This window comes from Nycticebus coucang, chromosome 2, assembly GCF_027406575.1.
Source record: "Nycticebus coucang isolate mNycCou1 chromosome 2, mNycCou1.pri, whole genome shotgun sequence".
NCBI classification, from domain to species: Eukaryota; Metazoa; Chordata; class Mammalia; order Primates; family Lorisidae; genus Nycticebus; species Nycticebus coucang.
Window position 1 is genome coordinate 177,499,055 of NC_069781.1, and position 21,234 is coordinate 177,520,288.

The 21,234-nt window shown below is 45.0% G+C and overlaps 1 protein-coding gene across 1 annotated transcript in view; it reads right to left on the bottom strand.

The window, feature by feature from the left end:
* The window catches only part of CDYL2 (chromodomain Y like 2), a 184,475-nt gene that overhangs the window by 25,608 nt on the left and 137,633 nt on the right, over positions 1–21,234 (bottom strand). Inside the window, exon 3 of the mRNA XM_053609004.1 lies at positions 2,555–2,772. Coding sequence (XP_053464979.1) covers positions 2,555–2,772 — 218 coding nt within the window. The remainder of the gene's footprint in view (positions 1–2,554; positions 2,773–21,234) is intronic.

A 21,234-nucleotide genomic window follows, 5' to 3' on the forward strand; every position in this document is an offset into this window, starting at 1 on the left:
GAACTGGGAAACGTCACATTTAATTGATGTATGGGAGGAAAATGCTGTGCCTTTTTAAAACATGTTTTTAAAAGTACTGAAGTAGAAAAAAATCCCAGAAGAACTGGTCTCATGCAAACATTTCATGAGCTTCAAATGATGCAGTTTCCAGGTATATAAATGTAATAAGAGCCACTTCAGGGGGGTGGGAAGGAGCGTAGGCTCTGGACTTTTTGGAATCTTCTTGCACAGAAGAGAACCCAGGGCATGCTTCTGCTGAAGGTAGAGGAGGGACAGCTCCCCAAAACACCGTGCTGGTGGGAAAAGCAATAAGAAACCACCAGCCCCACAAACCCGAAGGCTCTCCCCACACCATGCGTCAGCCCTTCTAGACTGCCAGGCCCACCATCCATGAAAGAACCAGAGTCTATACAAACCTTAATGATAAGACGCGTGAACACATCCTGCCCCATCCTATTTCCTGGGTCTCTTCAAGGGCACTGGATACACTGGGCAATGCCAGGCCATCTGGTTATCCCAATCTGGGGGAGTGGCCACCCCCTCAGTGTGTCCCCCCCAAACACACCCTTGCAGTTAACCTCGACATTTCATTTACTATCATGAAGGAGAGAGGACAGGATATTGTTGAGCTATGAGACTCTAGCCCAGGTGAGTTCTGTAAGCCTAAATTTTCTTATCTGTAAGATATGAAGCATAATCCCCACCAGAACAGGGGGGTCAGGATGATATGGGATAAAGAGCAAATATAAAGCACCAAGAGCTCACTGACCTTGTCACCATGGTTGTCATTTACCACTCTGCGGCTCTGTCCCAGGTGGGGCTGCTAGCAGAGGACGATTGAAAGTGTTTTCCCACCTCTGTGCCATCAAGAATCTCTCCCCTGCTCCCTTCATGTACCCTGCCCTTTGAATGATGTTATCGACTAACTGCATTACGTATTCATTATTTCCCTATTTTGTTCACCTAAGAAATGAGTAACATTTTTAAGTAATGTAGAAAAAGCAGATAAATTGAACTTCATTAAAATTTAAAATTTTGTATGTCAAAGGACACTATCAAGAAAATTAAAAGTCGCCCGTCAGAATGAGAAAAAATGAATTTTAAATCATATATCTGATAAAGGCTTAATATCCGGAATCTATAAAGAATGCTTAAAACTCAACAATAGAAAGAAAAATACCCTGATCTTAAAAATAGGCAAAGGAGAGGGACAAAGAAGAGAGACAAATGGCCACCACCTACATGAAAATGCTCAACATTATCAGTCACTGCGGAAATGCAAATCAAAAGCACAATGAGCTAGCATCTAACACCCATGAACGTGGCCACAGGATAAAAGACAGGCAGGCTCTGGAGGGGTGCGTGAACTGGAGCCCTCACTTGCTGCTGATAGGAATGGAAAATGGTATCGTCATTGTGGAAAACAGTTTGGGAGCGCCATGAAAATCTAAATAAAGAATGACCATCAGACACAGCAATTCCAAACACTGGACTAGGCCCAAGAAAATTATATTAGAAATTAGGACTACATCCAAGAAACCTGAAAATCTACATTCACATAAAAACTTGTACACAAATGTTTGTAGCAATGTTATTCATAAAAATCAAAAGTGGAAACACCACAAATGTCCACCAAATTGAAAACCGGATACACAAAATGTGGTCTCTCCATGTGACGGAGTATTACATACCCCTAAAAAGGAATAAAATACAGATACCTGCCGGCATCACTGAACCCGGGAAGCGTGCTACCTGAAAGGAACTGGGCACAGAAGGCTGTCCCCGACTTCTATGATTCTATTTGTGGGCACTGTCCAGAGCAGGCAAATCCCTATAGCACGGGCAGATGAGCGGCTGCTGGGGGACTGGAGAAAAGGAGAATGAAATGGCTGTTTAATGGGTGTGGGGTTTCTTCTTGGGGTGATAAAGATGTTCTGGAATTAGAAAATGGTGATGCTAGTACAATCCCACGAATATAGTAAAAACCACCAAATTGTACATTTTAGGAGAGTGAAATTCACAGTCTGTGAATTCTGTCTTGATAAATACATATGCAGAGGGTGCCAAAAAATGTATATATGTTTTGAGAAAGAAAAAAACTGCATTAAAATTGTAATACTCAACATATACAATAACAAAAGATGAATACAGGTCACTTTTGAGCACCTCTTGTAATTGCAGTTTTTCTTAAAATGTGTATACATACTTTGGGTACCTTCTGGACACATGAACTGAGTGAATGACGTGCTGATTACGTGAAGCTTAGCTGGAAAGCACAAGGTGTGAATGATGTGTGGACTCTGGGTCTACACCCCAAGTCTGTGACCATGATCGGTTTGATGAATCTCTGCATGCCTGGTATGGTCTTCATTTGTAAAATAGGGAACCTCATTACCTGGTCATACAGATCAAATGGGACAATGAGGGTTGGAGACTCGCAGGTTATGCCCTGCAGTCAGCGTCCACGCATGCTGGTGGAAGGGGAAAGAAAGCCGACCTCCCTCCCGCGTGACAGAACCCCATCCAAACCCACAGCCCCACAGCCAGGCCTTACCTCGGGGGTCAGTGCGTTGTTATCCGAGGTCTGACTGGACAGCAGGATGTGCGTGAACCCCTCTTCCTTCCGCACGACAATGTCTCGAAACCGACAGTTGCTTTCGTTCTGGCGGACGCTGTACCTGAGCCTCTTGTCAAAGACATAGTCCTTCTCTGCTTCCAGCTTCCGCTTCACGGGGCTGTGCAGGTTCAGTCCCCCGTTAGTCAGCGCAGAGCCTTGCAAAACCAGGGAGACAGAGTGAGAACCTGGCCTGGGCCACAGTCCCAGGTCAGCATGCTGGGGAATGCTCAGATGATCACTGGGAGGGCTCCCGTGTGGCTTGGACGCTCCCCTGCCCCGTACCACCCTCTGTTCCGGGGTGGGGTAAAGAGATGGAACTTAACTCCTAAGTTTACAGATTCAGATGAGGATCCAGAAGGCTCTCTGGGAAGGCCCCATGCAGCCCGTCACCCCCCACTCCCACACATCAGCCTGCAGCGTCCAGCTTCTGCTCAGAGTCCTCAGCATCAGGGAATCCCTGGACACCCCGTGAGGCAGCCCTGCCCACCAGTGGTCACCTACAATTGCCAGGGGATTACCAGCAGGGAACCTTTATACAACCTGCACTAGGGGCTATGCACCGGCTAACACACTCCGTGGCATCAACCCATTCAACATGAGAACCAGAGAGGGGGCTCTGGGGCCCTGGTGCTTCTTTGGGGGCTGCCCTGAGAAGAGAAAGTTGAGAACCAAGTGCTCAGGGTCCCCTGTCTCTCCCCTGACTCCCCAAACAATTACAACATCCTTGCATTTTTGTGTTTTATATATTAGTATTCATAAATGGCTAGAGAGTGCCCAAGGTTCAAAACCCAGTAACAAAACGGTCCCACTTTACTATGGTTCCCAATCTCCAGCGTCCCAGACAGACCTCTCAGGAGCTCCTGGATGTCCTGGAGAACGTGTCCCCAAGCCTACATACGACCCCCAAACCTCCATCTGAAGCGAGTCTGGGAAGAGGCTCTAATGTGTATTTTGAAAATACTTCCCAGCCAAAAATAAAAAGAAAGAGCGAGAGAGAAGATACAAATTACTAGTATCAGAAATGAAATCAGGGTCACCACTACCGATCTTACTGACATTAAAGGGGAACAAAGAAATACGATGGGCTGCTCTGCCCGCTTATTTGACAACTTAGACGAAATGGGCCAATTCCTTAAAAGACACAAACTTCCGATATATATAAAAGGAGAAAAAAATCATCTGAATAAACCTGTGTCTATTAAAGAAACTGAAGCAATAATATCTTCAAAAAAAAAAAAAAAAAGCACAAGGCCTGAATGAATTATATCAAACATTTATAGAGGAAATAACACACACTTCTCCACAATCAGTTCCAGAATCAGAGGAACATTTCCTAGTTCATTCCATGAGGTCAACATTCCCTGAATACTGAAGTGAGATCATTACAAGAAGACAAAATGACATACCAAGACCTCTCATGAACATAGATGCAAAAAAAACCCTCAATAAAATTAATATTTGGCAAATCAAAGCCAACGATGGATCAAGAGAATTATGTGCTACAAACAGGTGTGCAGAGTTGCTTCCACATGTGAAAATCAATCAACGCAATCTACTATATTGAGAGACTAAAAAAATAAAAATCCTATGACCCTATCAATTGATGCAGAAAAAGTATCTGACAAAATCCAGTAGTCGGGAACTTCTTCAACTTGATAAAGAACACAGATAAAACCCTTACAGCTAGCATCACACTTAAAGGCGAGAAACTGTCTGCTTTCCCCTTAAGATCTGTAATAAGAAAAGGATGTTCTCTCTGCCATTCAGTATCACATTGGAAGTCCTAGCTGATGCAGAAAGATTTGAAAAAAAAAAAAAAAAAAAGGAAATCAAAGGCTACAGAAATTGGGAAGGAAGAAATAAAATGATTTTTTTCCCACAGATGACAAGACTGTCTACTTAGAAAATACCAAAGAATTGAAAGGAAAAAAAAAAAGACAGAAAGAAAACCAACCACTCCTGGAACTACCAAGCAAACACAGCAAGGTCACAGGAGTACAAGCTAAATACACAAAAGTCAGTATATTTTCCCACATACTAGCAATCAACAATTGGAATTTGACATTTAAAAAGCAATACTAAGTTCTAGTATTCGATAGTACAGTAACATGTAACAGTAATAATGAATGATAATTTATTGTATATTTCAAAGTAGCTACAAGAGAAGAATTAGAACGTTCTCACACAAAGAAAAAAACAAATGTTCAAGGTGATGTATATCCTAGTTATTCTGATTTGATCACTGCACATTGTGTGTACAAGAATCAAAATATCACATATGCCTCAATATTATATACAACTATTATATATCAATTTAGAAGACATTTATAACAACGCCCAAATTATGAAACACTTAGGTATAAATACCTAATCAAATACACAAAAGACCTATATCCAGAAACTCACAAAACCAATGGAAAAAAAAAAATCAAAGGAAATCTAAACCAATGTCTTTATTAATTGGAAGACTCACTATTATTAAGACATCAATTCTTCCCAATTTGATCTACAGATTCAATATAATTTCAGTCAAAAATCCCAGCAGGTTATATTGGGCACATTGGCAAATGCATCCTAAACTTTTTATAGGAGACTTAGGATAGCCAAAATGATACTGAAGAGTAAGAACAAAGTTGGAGAACTCATAACTGCCTGGTGCCAATGGCTGAGTATAAACCCACAGTAGTCAAGACAGCGTGGTATTGGTGAAAGACTTGATCCAGGCCGGGCACAGCAGTTTACGCCTGTAATCCTAGCACTCTGAGAGGCCAAGGCAGGTGGATCACCTGTGCTCAGGAGTTCAAGACTAGCCTGAGCAACAGCAAGACCCCCATCTCTTAAAATAGCCTCCAAAAATAGCTGGGTGTTGTGGCGGGAGCCTGTAGTCCCAGCTACTTGGAAGGCTAAGGCAGGAAGATTGTTTGAACCCACAAGTATGAGGTTGCTGTGAGCTGTGACGCCACGGCACCCTACCAAGGGCAACAAAGCGAGACTCTGTCTCAAATAAATAAACACACAAACATGATCCAGGAAATAAAACATTTTTAAGTTGGATGTTACTAAAATTAAAAATGTCTCTTCTTTGGAGGACACTGTTAAAATAACTAAAAGAAAAACGAAATGCTGTGGAAATATTTTGCAAGATATATTATCTGATCAAGATTTTGTGTTCAAAATATACAAAGAACTCTTAAAATACAACAATAAGTAAACAAACAACACGGTTTAAAAATGAGCTACAAAAAATTAAAAAAAAAAAAAAAAAAAAAAAAAGCTACAGATCTGAAGACACACCTCACCCAAAAGTTACACAGGTGGTAAATATGCCTATGGAAAAAATGTTTACCACCACTTTTCATTAGGGAATTAAAATCAAAAGATGCCAAGACATGCACATTAGATTAGCTCATATCCAAAAAACGGACATTACCAGTGGCTGGTAAGGATACAGAACAACAGACACCCTCGTTTGTTGCCGGTAGGGTATAAAATGGTTCAGCTACTTTGTAAGACAGTTTGGCCTTTTCTTACAAAGCTAAACACAGCCTTACTGTACAACCCAGCAATTCCCATGTCTAGGTGTTCACCCAAATAATCTGAAAATGTATAGTTATAAAACAAAACAAAAACTGCTGTTTTTTATTCAAAATCACCAAAATTGGAAGTGATCAATAACCTCCTTTAATAAGGGAATAAACAAATGTTAGTACGTCCATAATATGGAATATTGTTTGGCAATGCAAAGAAATGAACTATCAAGACAAGAATGAATTTTTTTTTTTTTTTTCGTAGAGACAGAGTCTCACATACCGCCCTCAGGTAGAGTGCCGTGGCGTCACACAGCTCACAGCAACCTCTAACTCTTGGGCTTACGCGATTCTCTTGCCTCAGCCTCCCGAGCAGCTGGGACTACAGGCGCCTGCCACAACGCCCGGCTATTTTTTTGTTGCAATTTGGCCGGGGCTGGGTTTGAACCCGCCACCCTCGGCATATGGGGCCGGCGCCCTACTCACTGAGCCACAGGCGACAAGAATGAATTTTAAAGGCACACTGATAAATGAAAGAAGCCAGTCTGAAAAATCTATACATTATATGATTCCAATTACACGACATTCTAGGAAAGGCAAAAATACAGAAAAGGTCAAAAGATCAGTGGCTACCATTCAGGTGGAGTAAGAGGAAGGCTGATGAGGGGAAACACGGATTTTTTTTTTTTTTATGGGCAGTAAAACTACTCTGTATGACAGTATATTTATGATGAAGAATATAAAACCTAAGGAACGTGTCAAAACCCAAAGAACTACAGCACAGAGAGAGAACCTTCACAGGTGCAAATTTTAAAACATCTTTTAGGAAGTCGAGGGATCCAGAATGAAATTTAGAATATGAAATTCAGACTCTAACTGGATCAGGTATGTATAAAATGACCTCACTGAAGGAGGCGGGGGAAAGGAGCCAACATACGTAACTTTAGGAATGAGCGGAGTTTGTAAAACTAAACACGAAATACAATTTCTGTGAGCGCTGCACTCCGGGTAATAAGGGTGACCCCGTGGAGGCAGGAACTGACAACTCTGATCCTACAGAACTGAATAATTAAGTAAGTGGATGGCAAAGGTGGGAGCTGGGTTTTCACTATGGGTGCGGGAGTTTGCAGATAAGCAAAGGGAGGAGGCCTGAATGAGCCACGTGGTCATGAGTTAGCATGGCAGGCATCAGCAAGAACTCAAGTCCAATGCAGATACCAATGGCCCCGGACAGAAATACCTATACCTCGGTGTGCATGCACAGCTTGGTGTACACACAGGCCTTTCTTGCTCTGCCATCTGAGAGGGCCCAGAATCAATGACATCTCCATAATAAAGAGCACACCTGGAGTCCAGATCCTGGCTTCTAGCACCTTGTTCTCAATACAAGGAACCAGGGTACCCTGCAGGAATGGCTGACGTGGCGACTGGGCAGGAAGCACGCAAGAAGCCAGAACAGAAAGAAGTGCTCAAAGAAAAAAAGGAGAACAGTCCCTGTAACGATGGGAGTATGTCACAAGGACACGGGAACCAACCGAAAGAGCTTCCAAAGGCCAAAGATGGAACAATTTGAGCAAAAAAAATACAGCAGTATTGGGTTATAACTAAAAATATAAAATAACTACCATGAGTCTATTTTGACATAAATAAATGATTGAATAAATAAGTGCTAGGAAAGAACAAGTCTTCCATGCAGAAGAATTCTAAATAACTTATGTAAATGTTCCGACCTCAAGGCAATGGGGTGGAACTCATTCCTCAAGTACATGCAGTGAGGGACATCCCCAGGGTGCGGGGGGAGTGGGAGGGGAGAGTGGCTGTACTGCAGGGGAACCTGACACGGTGATCCCGGTCAGCACGGACAGTGCAGGTCAGGTTCACGGTCTATATCCTTGATACGACGTGACGAGGATGGCACTTCACCCCCGGGGTCTTCCTCCCAGAGCTCATAACCCCACTCCCATCATGAGGAAAACATCAAACAAACCCCAATGGAGGGACGTTCTACAGAACACCTGTGTAGCACTCCTCAAAACTCTCAAAGTCATCCACCAGAAGGAAGGAAAGTCTGAGAAACTTCCCCAACCCAGGGGAGCCTGAGGAAATATGATGACTAAAGGTAACACAGCATCCCGGCTGGGGCTCGCCAACCAATGTTAGGTTAAAAACTAAGGAGGCCAGGGGCAGCACCTGTGGCTCAAAGGAGTAGGGTGCCGGCCCCATATGCCGGAGGTGGCAGGTTCAAACCAGCCCTGGCCAAAAACTGCAAAAAAAACAAACAAACAAACAAAAAAAAACTAAGGAGGCCAGGTCGGGAAGCTCACACCTATAATACCAGTACTGTGGGAGGCAGAGGCAGGTGGATTACTTGAGCTAAGGAGTTCAAGACTAGCAAGAGCAAGACCCCATCTCTACTAAAAATAGAAGAATTAGCCAGGTGTCATGATGGGTGTCTGTAGTCCCAGCTACTTGGGAAGCTGAGGCAGGAGGATTGCTTGAGCCCCAGAGTTTGAGATTACAGTGAGCTATGATACCACAGTACTCAACCCCAGGGAATCAGAGTGAGATTCCATCTAAAAATAAATAAATAAATAAAATAAAATAAAAACAATGGAAACCTGAGTAAGTTTGGACTTAGTTCAAAATAATGTACTGATATGGCTCCTTTTTCACAAAGGTGTCCCACTAATGTAAGGGGAAACTTTGGGGGTGAAGCATACAGAAACGCTTTGTAATAGTGTTCCAATTTTTCTCTACATCTAAAACTTTTTAAAAAGTGAAGTTCATTCTAAATATATATTAGATTATATATATATTAGTTCATTCTAAATATATATTCTAAATATATTTTAGAAATTAAGTTCACTAAAAACAACACTTGCCAGGTGATTCGGACATGAAGGCAGGTTTGAGAACTTTGCCCTGCAGTTCTCACTCTCGAGAGGGCGTCAGGATCACTACAGGACCATCAGAAATCAGCCTGCTGGGCCCACCCCACGCTCCTGCTGCTGCTGCTGCTCCAGGGACCAGGCCTTGACGGACCAGGGTCCAGACAATGCACCTCTGTGACCAGGAACTGCTCTGGGGCCAAGGTGGGAGCAGGCTTCCTCCAGCCCAGGGGCTGCCCTCTACTTCACATGCTGACAAGGTGCTGAAAATCTTGTTGACTGTCCATCTGCTGGGTTAGGGTGGGTGACCGCCCCAAGCAGGTTGCAGCCACAGCTCAAGGACGACCTCCTTCAAGCGTGGTGATTTCAGGAAGAAGAGTACAAAGAATTCACGTGTTTTTCTCTCGTGTGGGCGTGCAGCTGTTTTTCTATTGGTTTCATATTAGTGCTGAGTACACTGCATTCTTGCTTCTCTATTCTTGTGATACTTTACTAAGAAGAATGCACTTCAACTCTATCCATGGTGTTGGCTCAACTACAACTCGAACTTTACCTAGGAAACGCAAGCAGTGTCAACCTGATCAGTGTCCCCTTATATTAATCTCAAATAGGAAAAAAAGGAGAGTACAAAGAAACTCAGAGGGGCACCTACTGTGTGCTGAGCATGCTGCCGGGCCGGGATGAGATGGAAGTCCCTAGAGAGCCTGAGACTCTAGGATCCAGCCAGAGTCCAGCACCCAGAGGCCATACACCCCTCCCCCCCACTGCGAGGACACAGGGTGGACGTGCTCCATGTTCTGATCCTCAGACAGCAGGATATAAAGATCAAGTAAGATAACCTATTTGAAGAACTCGTCGCACAGTAAACAAAGAATAAATGGCAGCTCTTACCCGCTGTACAGTCATCATGCCTGGCCTAGCACAAAATCATTCTCGTAGTGTTCACAGCGTTGAGTCCTGCCTCTCTAAGGAGGTCATGTTTTGAAAGCAGGCCCACCTGACACCTAGAGGCCCACAGCCTCTGAGCGGGCTCCGATTCTTACCTAGCACCAGGAATCCTGGAATCTCAAGCACCTAGCCAGAAGCAAAGGCCGGGAGCTGAGCAGACCCAGCCCCAAGAGGGATGCTCCTGGCATCAGAGCTGCATGGCACAGAGGAGGGCCTGTGTCACCTCTATTCTGCGAACCCTCCTCAGTTTGTAACTTTCTGTCTCTCAAAGCAAGCAGGGTTTTGTTAAACAACAAGATGTGGCTCCTGATATCAGGTAAAAATGATTCCATGAACTTCAGAGAGTAAACACAGGCATTTAATTAAAAGGCTGTGTAGAGAGAGCTGTCCCTTCAGGGTTAACCTCACACCCTCGGCCTCGCAGCAGGGCTCCCTGAGCAGACGGAGGTGGCCACGGTTTCTGGGTTTCTGCAGCAGCCTGAGCAGATGACCCAGGCCGGCTCCTGTCTGCAGAGGCTTCATGCTGCAGGAGTTGCTCCCAGCAGGTGCTGGCTCTTGCCAGATGTCCAGAGCTTGGGGACAACTGTGCTTCCTGGGGCCTGGTCAGATCTGGACAGAACCCTCCTGCCTTCCAACCATGTCAAAGTACTCACTAAAAATCATCATATTAAGGAAGCAAACTCAGGTGTTTCCTTTTAGGGCAGCTCTGTGGTCAGCTCTAACTTCCTCAATAGTCCTATGAAACTGCCACTATGAGCCCATTTTACAGATAAGGAAAAGTGAGTAACTTCCTGGAAGCCACAGAGATTTAAATAGTAGAGAAGAGGAGGCAGCTCTCTTTCTGTTCATGGATTCAAAGTCTAACTACGTATCACCTCCTAGGGGCAGGCTACCAGGCTAGGTGATGGGGAGCCACAGAAATTAGAGAAATAAGAAGCCTTCCCTCGGGCGGCACGTGTGGCTCACAGAAGTAGGGCGCTGGCCCCGCATACCGGAGGTGGCAGGTTCAAACCCAGCTCTGCCTAAAAACTGCAAAAAAAAAAAAGCCTACCCTCATGGGGCTAGCATTGGGTGGAGGAGGTGAAAAGTTAACAAATAAACTAATACCTAAAATAATTACAGGCCAGCAAACAATAGGCTCAGGAAGAGTAATGGAGGGGTTATCTGTAACTCACACCCCATGGCCTTTCCATAGCATACAGGGTGAAGCAGCCCCCAAAGGGACAAGGCCTCTGGGACCATCTCACCAGATAAGCCGTACAACCCTGAAGAAAGAGCAAAACAGACTGGGATGGAAACTCTGGTGCTGATTTGAAAGATGCAACATCTCTGGGCCAGGCAGCGCTCAGAGCCTCCCTGCGTGCCTGGATTCACATTGTGTAGAGATGTGTCGCTTAACACTTCTGGAAGCAAGTGGCCAAAGTGTGTCCTTCAGGAGATGCAAAAGAAAGCTGCCCTTCCCTCCTGGGGCATCATGGCAACAGAGACGGACAGACAGACACACTGACTGACCGCCACAGGGGCAGGCAAAATGCGAGAAACATGGAAGTTTAGAGCTTTACAGACACAGAAATCCCAACCCTGCTAACAAGGGGAAGCTAGAAAGCCACATCAGCTCGTGAGCACCAGTCTCCTTGTCCACGAGATGGTGAATGGCGGCTACTGTTCATGGCTGCTTTGAGCTTGGTCGATTACAGTATGGACATGGGTCTGCAAAGTGCCCAACACATTCCAGGTACTTCCCTGATGTCAGCCAAAGGATGACAAGATGTTCAAAGAAGAACTAACTGGTGAGTCCTCAACAACCATGCCTCTTCCGCTCCCAACCCCACACCCAGACCCCAGCCAAACACGAGGCATTCCAGGTATGAAGGGGACCAATGGGCCTGTGAGCCCAGAGGTCAGGGTGACAGCCAGTCAGGACACTGCCTACATTCAAACCCCCACATCCCTCTCCTGGGCTGCAGAGCTGGACAATGTGCTCACTCACCCTGTGCCCTCCAAGTAAAACAGGGAGAAACCATTCCCGCCTTGCAGGACTATTGGGAAGTAAGGGAATGATGCATATGTACATTTCTGGGATACAGGAAGCCGCCCCCCACCGTGCCAGTTTCCTCCCTCTATTCCCACCTTTACTCATTCCTTCTTTTAAAGTACAAAGGAGTGTTTCTCATTAAGGAGCGAGTGCCATAAGCTCGTGCTCTGACACTGCACCTCTGTTACACACACACAGAAGCAACAGATAAAATATGAAAGGAGAAATTCAATAAGATGAAGCTGGGCTCACACACAAGATAATCATCTCTGAGAATGAAGAATAGAACATCGGCACAAAGCGGTAAGTGGGGCTGGGAGTAGGAGGGAAGGAAGTAGACTCCGCAAGGGCAACAGGGACTAACAGTCCTCCCTGCAAGGTGGGAGAGGGGACCAGACCCAGAGCTGCAAGCCAGAGGATAGGGTGACACACCCCTATAAAGGCAGAAAAGTAACAAAAGGATGTGCTGCCCACCGGTAAGGCTTTGATGGGAGCAGAGACCAGGGAGAGGCAAACATAAAACTATCAGAGAGCAAGGAAGGAGCAGAAAACTAAAAGAAAAATAAAACAAAGCCCAAATTTCGCGTTCAAAATGAGCCTGCACACCACAATTCCAAAACATGTCGCAGGCTTCTGCTCAGAAAACAAGCTAACAATTGTTCAAGATTCATGCTTCAAATGTAAATTCCTCCAAATAAAATTAAATGAACATCATGAAGCAATCTGACTTTAAAATGGGAATATTTCAAATGCTCCAAGTGATAGATGCAAGAAAAACACTCATTAAGATAAATTAAGAAATTTTCAAACAAAACCAGAGAGAAAAGAAACAAGGACTGTTAACAGGATAAAGAATAAAATTAAAAGTAAATAAAAAGCACAAAAAAAAAAACAATTGTGCATCACGAATAAAGGTTCATATCCCCAAATTGTAATGAACTTATAAATGTAGAGGATAAAAGGACCAAAAAAAATAAAATAAAATCCTCCAGGAAAAAAAATGGACAAAACATGTAAATGAGCCATATACATTATATAAAAATGGGCCCTTCAATAGAAGAAAAGATTCCAACTTCACTCAGAAGGATCATGCCAATCAAAACTCGCAACAAAAAATGAAAATAAAAACTACATTGAAATACCATCAGCTTGGCAAAAATTCAAAATCTTGACAACATACTTTGCTACAGAAGAATGTGTGGACTTGGGCATTTCTCTACTTGTTGGGTGAGCAAGAAAAAGATACTCTCAACCCAGAAATTCCACTTCTAGAAATTTAACAGGAAAATTATACCTCCAACAGTAGAGAAATATATGTGCATTAAGATTTCTGCAGCATTATTTAGAAGCATTATTTCATGTCCAAATGTACATTTGTGTAATAAACTATGGTGCATCCAAATGATGGAATACTATGTAGCTACAATAAAGAGAGCTGCTCTGGGAGTATGGAGTGATTTCCAAACTACATTTGCAAGAAGAGAGAGAAGAGGTGCAAAAGAATTTGGCCTTTAGCATGAGAAAGATGGGAAATCTGCTTACTTTTCTTTTTTTTTTTTTTTTTGTAGAGACAGAGTTTCACTTTATGGCCCTCAGTAGAGTGCCATGGCATCACACAGCTCACAGCAACCTCCAACTCCTGGGCTTAAGCGATTCTCTTGCCTCAGCCTCCCGAGTAGCTGGGACTACAGGCGCCCGCCACAACGCCCAGCTATTTTTTGGTTGCAGTTCAGCTGGGGCCGGGTTTGAACCCGCCACCCTCGGTATATGGGGCCGGCGCCTTACCGACTGAGCCACAGGTGCCGCGAAATCTGCTTATTTTTGCAAAAAGAAACATGGGAAGAATGAACCAGAAAACAATGTGGTAGACAGGGAGAGTGAAGTTGAAAGGCTGGGGAAGAGAGGTGACCCTTCTGTGAGTACATTTTTTTCTTTTAATTTTTGGAGGTTTGTTCAAGAATGTTAAGATATAAAACGAAATGGATAAGGATGAAGAAAAACTCAATGCAAATAGAGTTTGAGATCTTAGTGGGTTAGACCTTGAGATCTTAGTGGGTTTGCTTTTCATAGAGGTAAGGGCAGAGCAATTACAAAATTATCTTGTGAATAGCAGAGGGTTGAGAAAATGAGTAAAAATGTGAGGTTGCAGAGAAATAGTTTCTCTCTATGGAAGAAGGGATGTACAAATATGGAATGGGGAAGGCAAGGAAGAATCTGGTAACATTGAAGGTACTGGTACAAACTCATGATTTTAAACATCCCCTGTGTTTTCTAGGTCTGTCAGCAGAAAGGGCTTAGACCAAATGAAACCCTAACAGCAATGAGCAACCTAGATCCCATCCCACATGTTGGTTTCTAAATAACAATCCCAGTAAAAGTAAACGAGGGCTCCTAGAGAAATGGCTGCATCTCAGGCTGGGAAAGGCCAGATACAAGTTAGCTAGAAAATACTGTTGTTCCTGGAAATAAAGACGTGATCAAAAGAATAACCATGTCACAAGCACATATCAGGCAGCTTAAGGGGCCTCCACTGGCCAACAATGTGAACATCGAAATAAATAAAGGCAGTAATTGAGGATGAAGCATCACACAAAATAAGGGTCCTTGAGTCTGCCCCCGATAATAGACAGAGATGACGGGGAGGAGATGGGGTGGGAAGGATGGGGCATCAAGTATTTCAGTGTAGAACCTGAACCTAACCCTGAAGGAAGACGAGGCCAACCCAAAGCGAAGATAAAATATGGCTCAATAAAGTAACTGGTTTGTATTCTTCAAAAATGTCAGTGTCATTAAAGACAAAGGCAGACTGAAGAAATGTTCCAGATGACAGGGGACTAAAGAGACATAACAAGTGAGGGCCACGAGAGATTCAGAACTGTATTAAGCTTATACTGAATGACAAACAGAACCAGACTGGACACACGCATGAAGGTGGATGGAGAATCTCCCGAGGAGAAACTCCTGAAGACAGAAAGAGGCGTCGCAACTGAGCTAAGGAGGGAAAGAATCTGCCCGATCAGTGGAGAAATGCCAGAAGCATTTCAGAGGCATCAAGAAATGACGTGCACAGCGGCCCATTTTGTGAAACTCATAAAGAGAAATGTGTTATCGAAAGATGAGAGGGCAGCTGCCGGGGATTGGGGGTGAGCTGTATGGACGTAGGTTAAGGGGAGGCCACAGAGATCAGGACACACAGGGGCACACCACAGAGCGTTTCGGCCACATGACACCAGTGTCAGGAGACAGGGCTGCTCCTGATAGGGCTTGGGATCCATGCTCAAGTTCTCAAGAACATTTCAACCCCAGGCACAGAAGAGCAGCAAGCTCCCTTCAGGCAGGCAGCAAGGAAGGAAAAGGACAGATCCCCAAAAGATGCTACTCCCACCTAAGGGCTGTATTATGCACACTGGTTCCACAGTTTGCACGGTCGTCCTCGGAAACTGGGGCAGCTCTTTGATTATGGTGGGTACCTGCCCAGAACACACCGAGGTGGAGACTCCCCAGGCTGCTGCGGAAGCCTCCTCACTAATCTCTTGACTATTCTCTATACTGAGATCCTCACACGCTCTTGGATACCTGCTATGGGATTCACACAGGTTACTTAATTCCATCCTCGTAACAATCCTGTAAGACAGATATTTTCAACCAGTCTGCCACCATGAGAGATCTTAAGTGGGCTGCAAAATTCTTTTAAGATAATTAGTTAGATTATTTTCAAGAGAAGTTCGAAGCACATAAGTGTATGCTTTTATTTTTTTTTAATCATCATCATTTAAGTGTGCCGCAGAAGTTTAACTACAGGTTCAAATGTGCCGTGAGATAAAAAAGGTTGAAAAATACTGCTGTTAAGATGTTATTTGTATTCCCACCTTATAGACGGGAAAATGAAAACTCAAAGACGTACCACTGGGGGCTACCAGCATGGGGGTCGAACGCAAGCTTCTTGACTTCAAACGTGACGTTCAGACTCAAGACTCTGAACCCTACCCTGGACTCGGGCCTTCCTCCCCAGCGTTGGCTCTGATGGACGGACGTTGAACTTTTCTTCCTAAGAGCCCAGTCTTTGCTGAACAAAGCAGGAGAGAAAATTTGGGCACTGCACCTGGTGCCTGTATCATGTGACGCTGTGAGCAAGTGGAGACTCTTCCGCTGTGTTATCATCTGTATACCTGGCTGATGTCCCCCCAGACTGTGGGCTCGTATCACCTTTGTGTCTGCAGCATTGAGCACAGTGCCCGAAAGACAGGCTCCACCAAGAGTTTGTCAAGCAGAGGAATGAGGGGGAAATGGGAGCCTCACTGGAGCAGCATTCCTGAGTGACATTCCCGATGTGGGGGGGTTCCCTGTCTGCCGCACTCACAGGGCGCGAAGGCTCTGAGCAGCAGCCACACTTCCAAATCTCTGTATTCAGCTGGTGCACGGACACATCTGCTTTCTGCATTGGAGCTGATCTCACACCGAGGTGACTAACTCATCCTTCCCCGGGTATCACCTCTGGTCCTCTGCCTCACAGCAGCCTCCTGAGATCTCACCTCTCAGAGATGCCTGAGGAGGAACAGGATGAGAGGGCCGTGAGTCTTCCCTCGCAGGGAAAGCAGTAATGCCTTGTGTGGCTGAAGCCGTCTGAACACAGAAGCAAGTAGGCAGGACCAGCATTCTCCCTGCTCTGTCCCACACCTGCTGAAGGTGTTAGCTGTCTCCATGAAGCTCCAGGGATGCGCCCCGGAGGCAGCCTCCCAGAGCAGCGCCTCTCTCTTCTGGCCACGTGTACATCTCCTGTACAGCCCGTATTACCCTGTCCCATTCATTCAACCTGTATTTAGCCAGCGTCCACCAGGTGCTTGGCGCCTGGGGTAGACTGCCAGGCAGAGACAAACACATGCCTGCCCTTGAGGCTCACAGTCTGATTCAGGACATCCCGCAAGGATGGAAATGTTTAGTTTTCTCGTCACTGTCCAATGCTATAGCCAATAGCCACTAAAATTTAAAAAGTTTCTGTGTAATTATAATTTTTTTAAATTTAATTGTAACCAGTTTGATCCCTGTAGCTCAGTGACTAGGGCGCCGGCCACATACATTAAGGCTGGTGGGTTTGAGCCTGGCCTGGGCCAGCTAAACAACAATGACAACTGCAACCAAAAAAATAGCCGGGTGCTATGGCAGGTGCCTGTAGTCCCAGCTACTTGGGAGGCTAAGGCAAGAGAATCACTTAAGCCCAACAGTTTGAGGTTACTGTGAGCTGTGATGCCACAGCACTCTACCAAGGGCAACACGGTGAGACTATGTCTCAAAAAAAAAAAATTTTTAACTTTAACCACCTTTGGCTGGCAGCTACTGTATCAGATAGTGAAGGCACTGCACCGCAGAATAATCACTGCGCACACCCCACATTTCTTGAAACAGCTTCTCTCAAATACCTGGTTCCCGCCTCACCCCCAGGCTCATTTTACTTTTTTATCTATTTGTTTATTTCTTTTGAGACAGAGTCTCACTATGTTGCCCTTGGTAGCTGTGGCATCACAGCTCACAGCAACCTCAAACCCTTGGGCTTAAGTAATTCTTTGGCTCAGCCTCCCAAGTAGCTAGGACGACAGGCACCCACCACAACACTTGGCTATTTTTTGTTGCATTGTTGTTTAGCTGGCCCAGGCCGGGTTCAAACTCACCAGCCTCAGTGTATTGTATGTGGCTGGCGCTGTAACCACTGTGCTATGGGTGCTGAGCCTCCCAGGCTTGTTTTAAAAGGCAAGGGTTGTCATAGCTATTCCTGTATCTTCAGAGCCAGCGGGGCCCCGCAGAGAGAAGAGTGTAAATCAGTGATCTTCAATTTTTAAAAGATCCTTAATTAGATTATTTTCAAAAGAAGTGCAAAGCACAGTAAGTGTATATATATATATTTTTTTTATTATTAAATCATAGTTGTGTACATTGATATGATCATGGGGCATCATTCACTAGCTTTACAGACCATTTACCAAGTTTCACATATACTTTTTTTTTTTTTTTTGATAACCATCACTTTAAGTGTGCCATAGAAGTTAAACTATAGGTTCAGGTGTGCTGTGAGATAAAAAAAGGTTAAAAAGCACTGGTGTCAATCATTGTTTGTCAAATAAATGAACAAGTAAATGAATAAATTCTTATGTACAACAGAGGGTCTACAGAAGCTCCTGCCTCCTGATCAAAGTAGGGTTGGGAAAAAGAATGAGAGAAGCTGAAAAACAGCATAAGGAAATTGTGGTGATGGGTCTCTTCCTAGCCCCGCCAAAGCTGCGAGTGTAGAGCAGTTTTTTCTCAGTACATTATCCCCAGTTCTCCCATCACTATCATCATCTCAGGAAGCAGAAACAATTCACAGAGTGAACAGTGCAGCCCGAAAGCATGGAAACTTGAGCACTTTCGGTCCTCAGTGGTGTCAGGGGCCGGGGAGAGGAAGGTGTTAAAATAGACAAAGAGAACACTCATTGGTTCCACAGGTGGGCAAAACCAGCACTCTGTGGACTGCAGGGTGAGGGTTTTCCAGCTGCAGTTCTCAGAAGAGAAAGTGAGAGTTCTCGGGCAGGCGCCCTGTTTCCTGGTCTGTGGTTCACTCAAGAAAGAGCCGTCAAGCACGATGGACTGTTCTGAAAGTGAGAGGAGAGGGGAGGACAGGAGAAGTAAGGACAAATGGTGGGCTACCGTCAGAGTCAGCAGCTGCACAGAGCAAGGCCTTGCAGGAAGAATGGGCTGGGAGGGTGGGAAGGAGGACAGCTGAAGTTGGAAAACCCCTCCCATCACCCCACCCGCTCTCTGGTGTCCTGAGGGGTCACAGTGCAAACCCCAAGTACACACTGCGCACCCCCAGCTCTGCCCCATGTGGCTATCTCACAGCCCATATGCTCCCAGCCCCCATCGCCATGTACAGAACACCGGGGTGTGGGCCCTGACTGTAACAGCACAATTCATCCTCACGGGTGCATTCAAGAAGAAAGACAAACTATGGCAGCGGTTAGCCATCAACTGGCATGTGGTAATTATGCCTGATAGAATCCATATACTCTGAATTTCGAGGAACTTTAGGTTCTGAGATTACTTAGAATGGCTGGTAATGAAGATGACATATATATTGTGTGATGTTTACTGTCGAACAGCTAAATGTTTTAAACAGCAGAGCAAAGTATGAATTTGAAATGCAAAATAGCCTGTTCAAAGGAACTTTTTCTACAGGTCATATCACATCTCCTGCCTTAAAACATCTCCAAGGCTGCACGAACACCAAAATCTCTATTTTCCAGAATCCTGGTACGTGGCAAAATATTCTTCAGGACATCCAAGTACAAAGTAGCTCCCTTTACAATTCATTTCACCTTCTCTCAAAAACGTAACCGCTTCCGCCTTCTGGCCTCACCCTGCTTTCTGACCTTAACTCTCACTCCTGCTCTTGAAACACCCTAATCTCCAGTACTGTTTGAGGTTCTCTGAATCTCTGCATCTGTCAGAGGCTCTGTACCACGGTCACACAGTTCCCCAGAGCCACCAGCAATGCTTCTCTTTCAGGCAGCTGTTTCTTCCTCCCCAAGGGCCGGGAATAGCCTAGGGCTCCCATGGCGGCTTGTCCTGGTCCTTCCTGGGTTAGCTTGGCTCAGCTTTGCAGCCAGTCATTTGGGACCAGCTGATCTTTAATCAGCTTAATTGCCTGTGAGTTCTTTGAACGATGAGTTCATCTGTATAGCCTTAGTTCCCAGCACACAGTGGGTGCAAAGTAAATGCCTTGTTAACTGAATTATAGGAAAAATAATAATCTCAAAAGGCTAAAACATATATATGGATATAGCTTTCCTCTGGGTTCCCTCAGGTAAAACTGTTCCTCAAGAAGCAGCAGCATTTGTGAAGGTGGGTCTGCAACCAGACCCACAGCAGCCACCTACTGTCTAATGGACCACAGGCCAGTTATTTCACCTGTATGTACTTCAGTTTTGGTGTCTCCTACATGTACAATGCCTGGAAGAAGATACGGCTTACCAAGGCTCAGTAAATACTGACATCATTAATTTGCTTGTGTGAGACAGGATCTTGCTCTGTCTCCCAGATTACAGTGAATAGCACCATCCTTACTCATTCCAACCTCAAACTCCTGGGCCCAAGTGATTCTCCTGCCTCAGCCTCCCAAGTAGCTGGGACTACAGGGTACCCGCCACCACACCTGGCTAATTTTTCTATTTTTAGTAGAAATGGGGTCTCTCTCTTGCTCAGGCTGGTCTCCAACTCCTGAGCTCACTCGATCTTCCACCATTGGCCACCCAGACAATACTGGCTATTTTGACCTGGTATGGAAGTTGTCACTTTACTCGTCATTTCCCTCATTATTTGTTTTCTTCCCTAAACTGTGTGCATCTTGTCTTATTGACATTCTATCCCCTTCCAGGCAAACAGTGTTGGCTCACAGCAGTCACACAGTAAGTGTTTGAGGAAGAAAGTGTAAGTGCAGTTTATTGATGATGTTTGAGGTACATGTTACATCTTTTCTGCAAATCTTAATAGAATATAGTTCTTCCTGTCCAGAACATTCTTCCCTCTCCTCTTGGCCTGGCTAACCTCTAGGTGTACTTCAGTCTCAGATTAGACAGTGCTGCCAGCTGAAGTCCATTTCTCTAATATGCTCCTCCCAGTGGGTTTTGGATTCACAGAGGGCTCGCCCATATCCCATCCTGGTCCACTATAACGCCTGGCTCCATCCTCGGTCTTTCCCAGAAGAATATAAGCCGGGCAGTTCCCGTAGCACACAACACCATGCCTGGCACTCACGGGTGCTGGATAAACTCTGCAGCCAGCTGTTTCTCTTTCACCACACCCAAAGGATGCGAAGAGTCAACAATGGGACATCAAGCCAGATGTCTTGTTTGAACTTTAAGAACTCAGATACCCTCTCTGCTGAGCTGGAGAAGTGAGAGAAAATCAAGAAAAAATCTGCAGGAGAGAAAACCTACTGGAGCTCTTATATGAGAGAAGAAGAAAGACCCAACTTGGAGACAGAATCTGCAACGTGGTGGCCTTGTCACCAAGACGGCAGGTGCACAATGTGAGAGACTTCTGCAGAGGAGTCACAGAGTGACAGAGGCAGCGGTCCTGCAGGCCCGAAGTGGGGCCTCTTGAATGTGGCTGGTGTATGTGACAGAATGAAAATTAATACGTGTGTCCCAGCGTCAGTGAGAAAGCAACCTGGCATGTTGGATTAGGGGC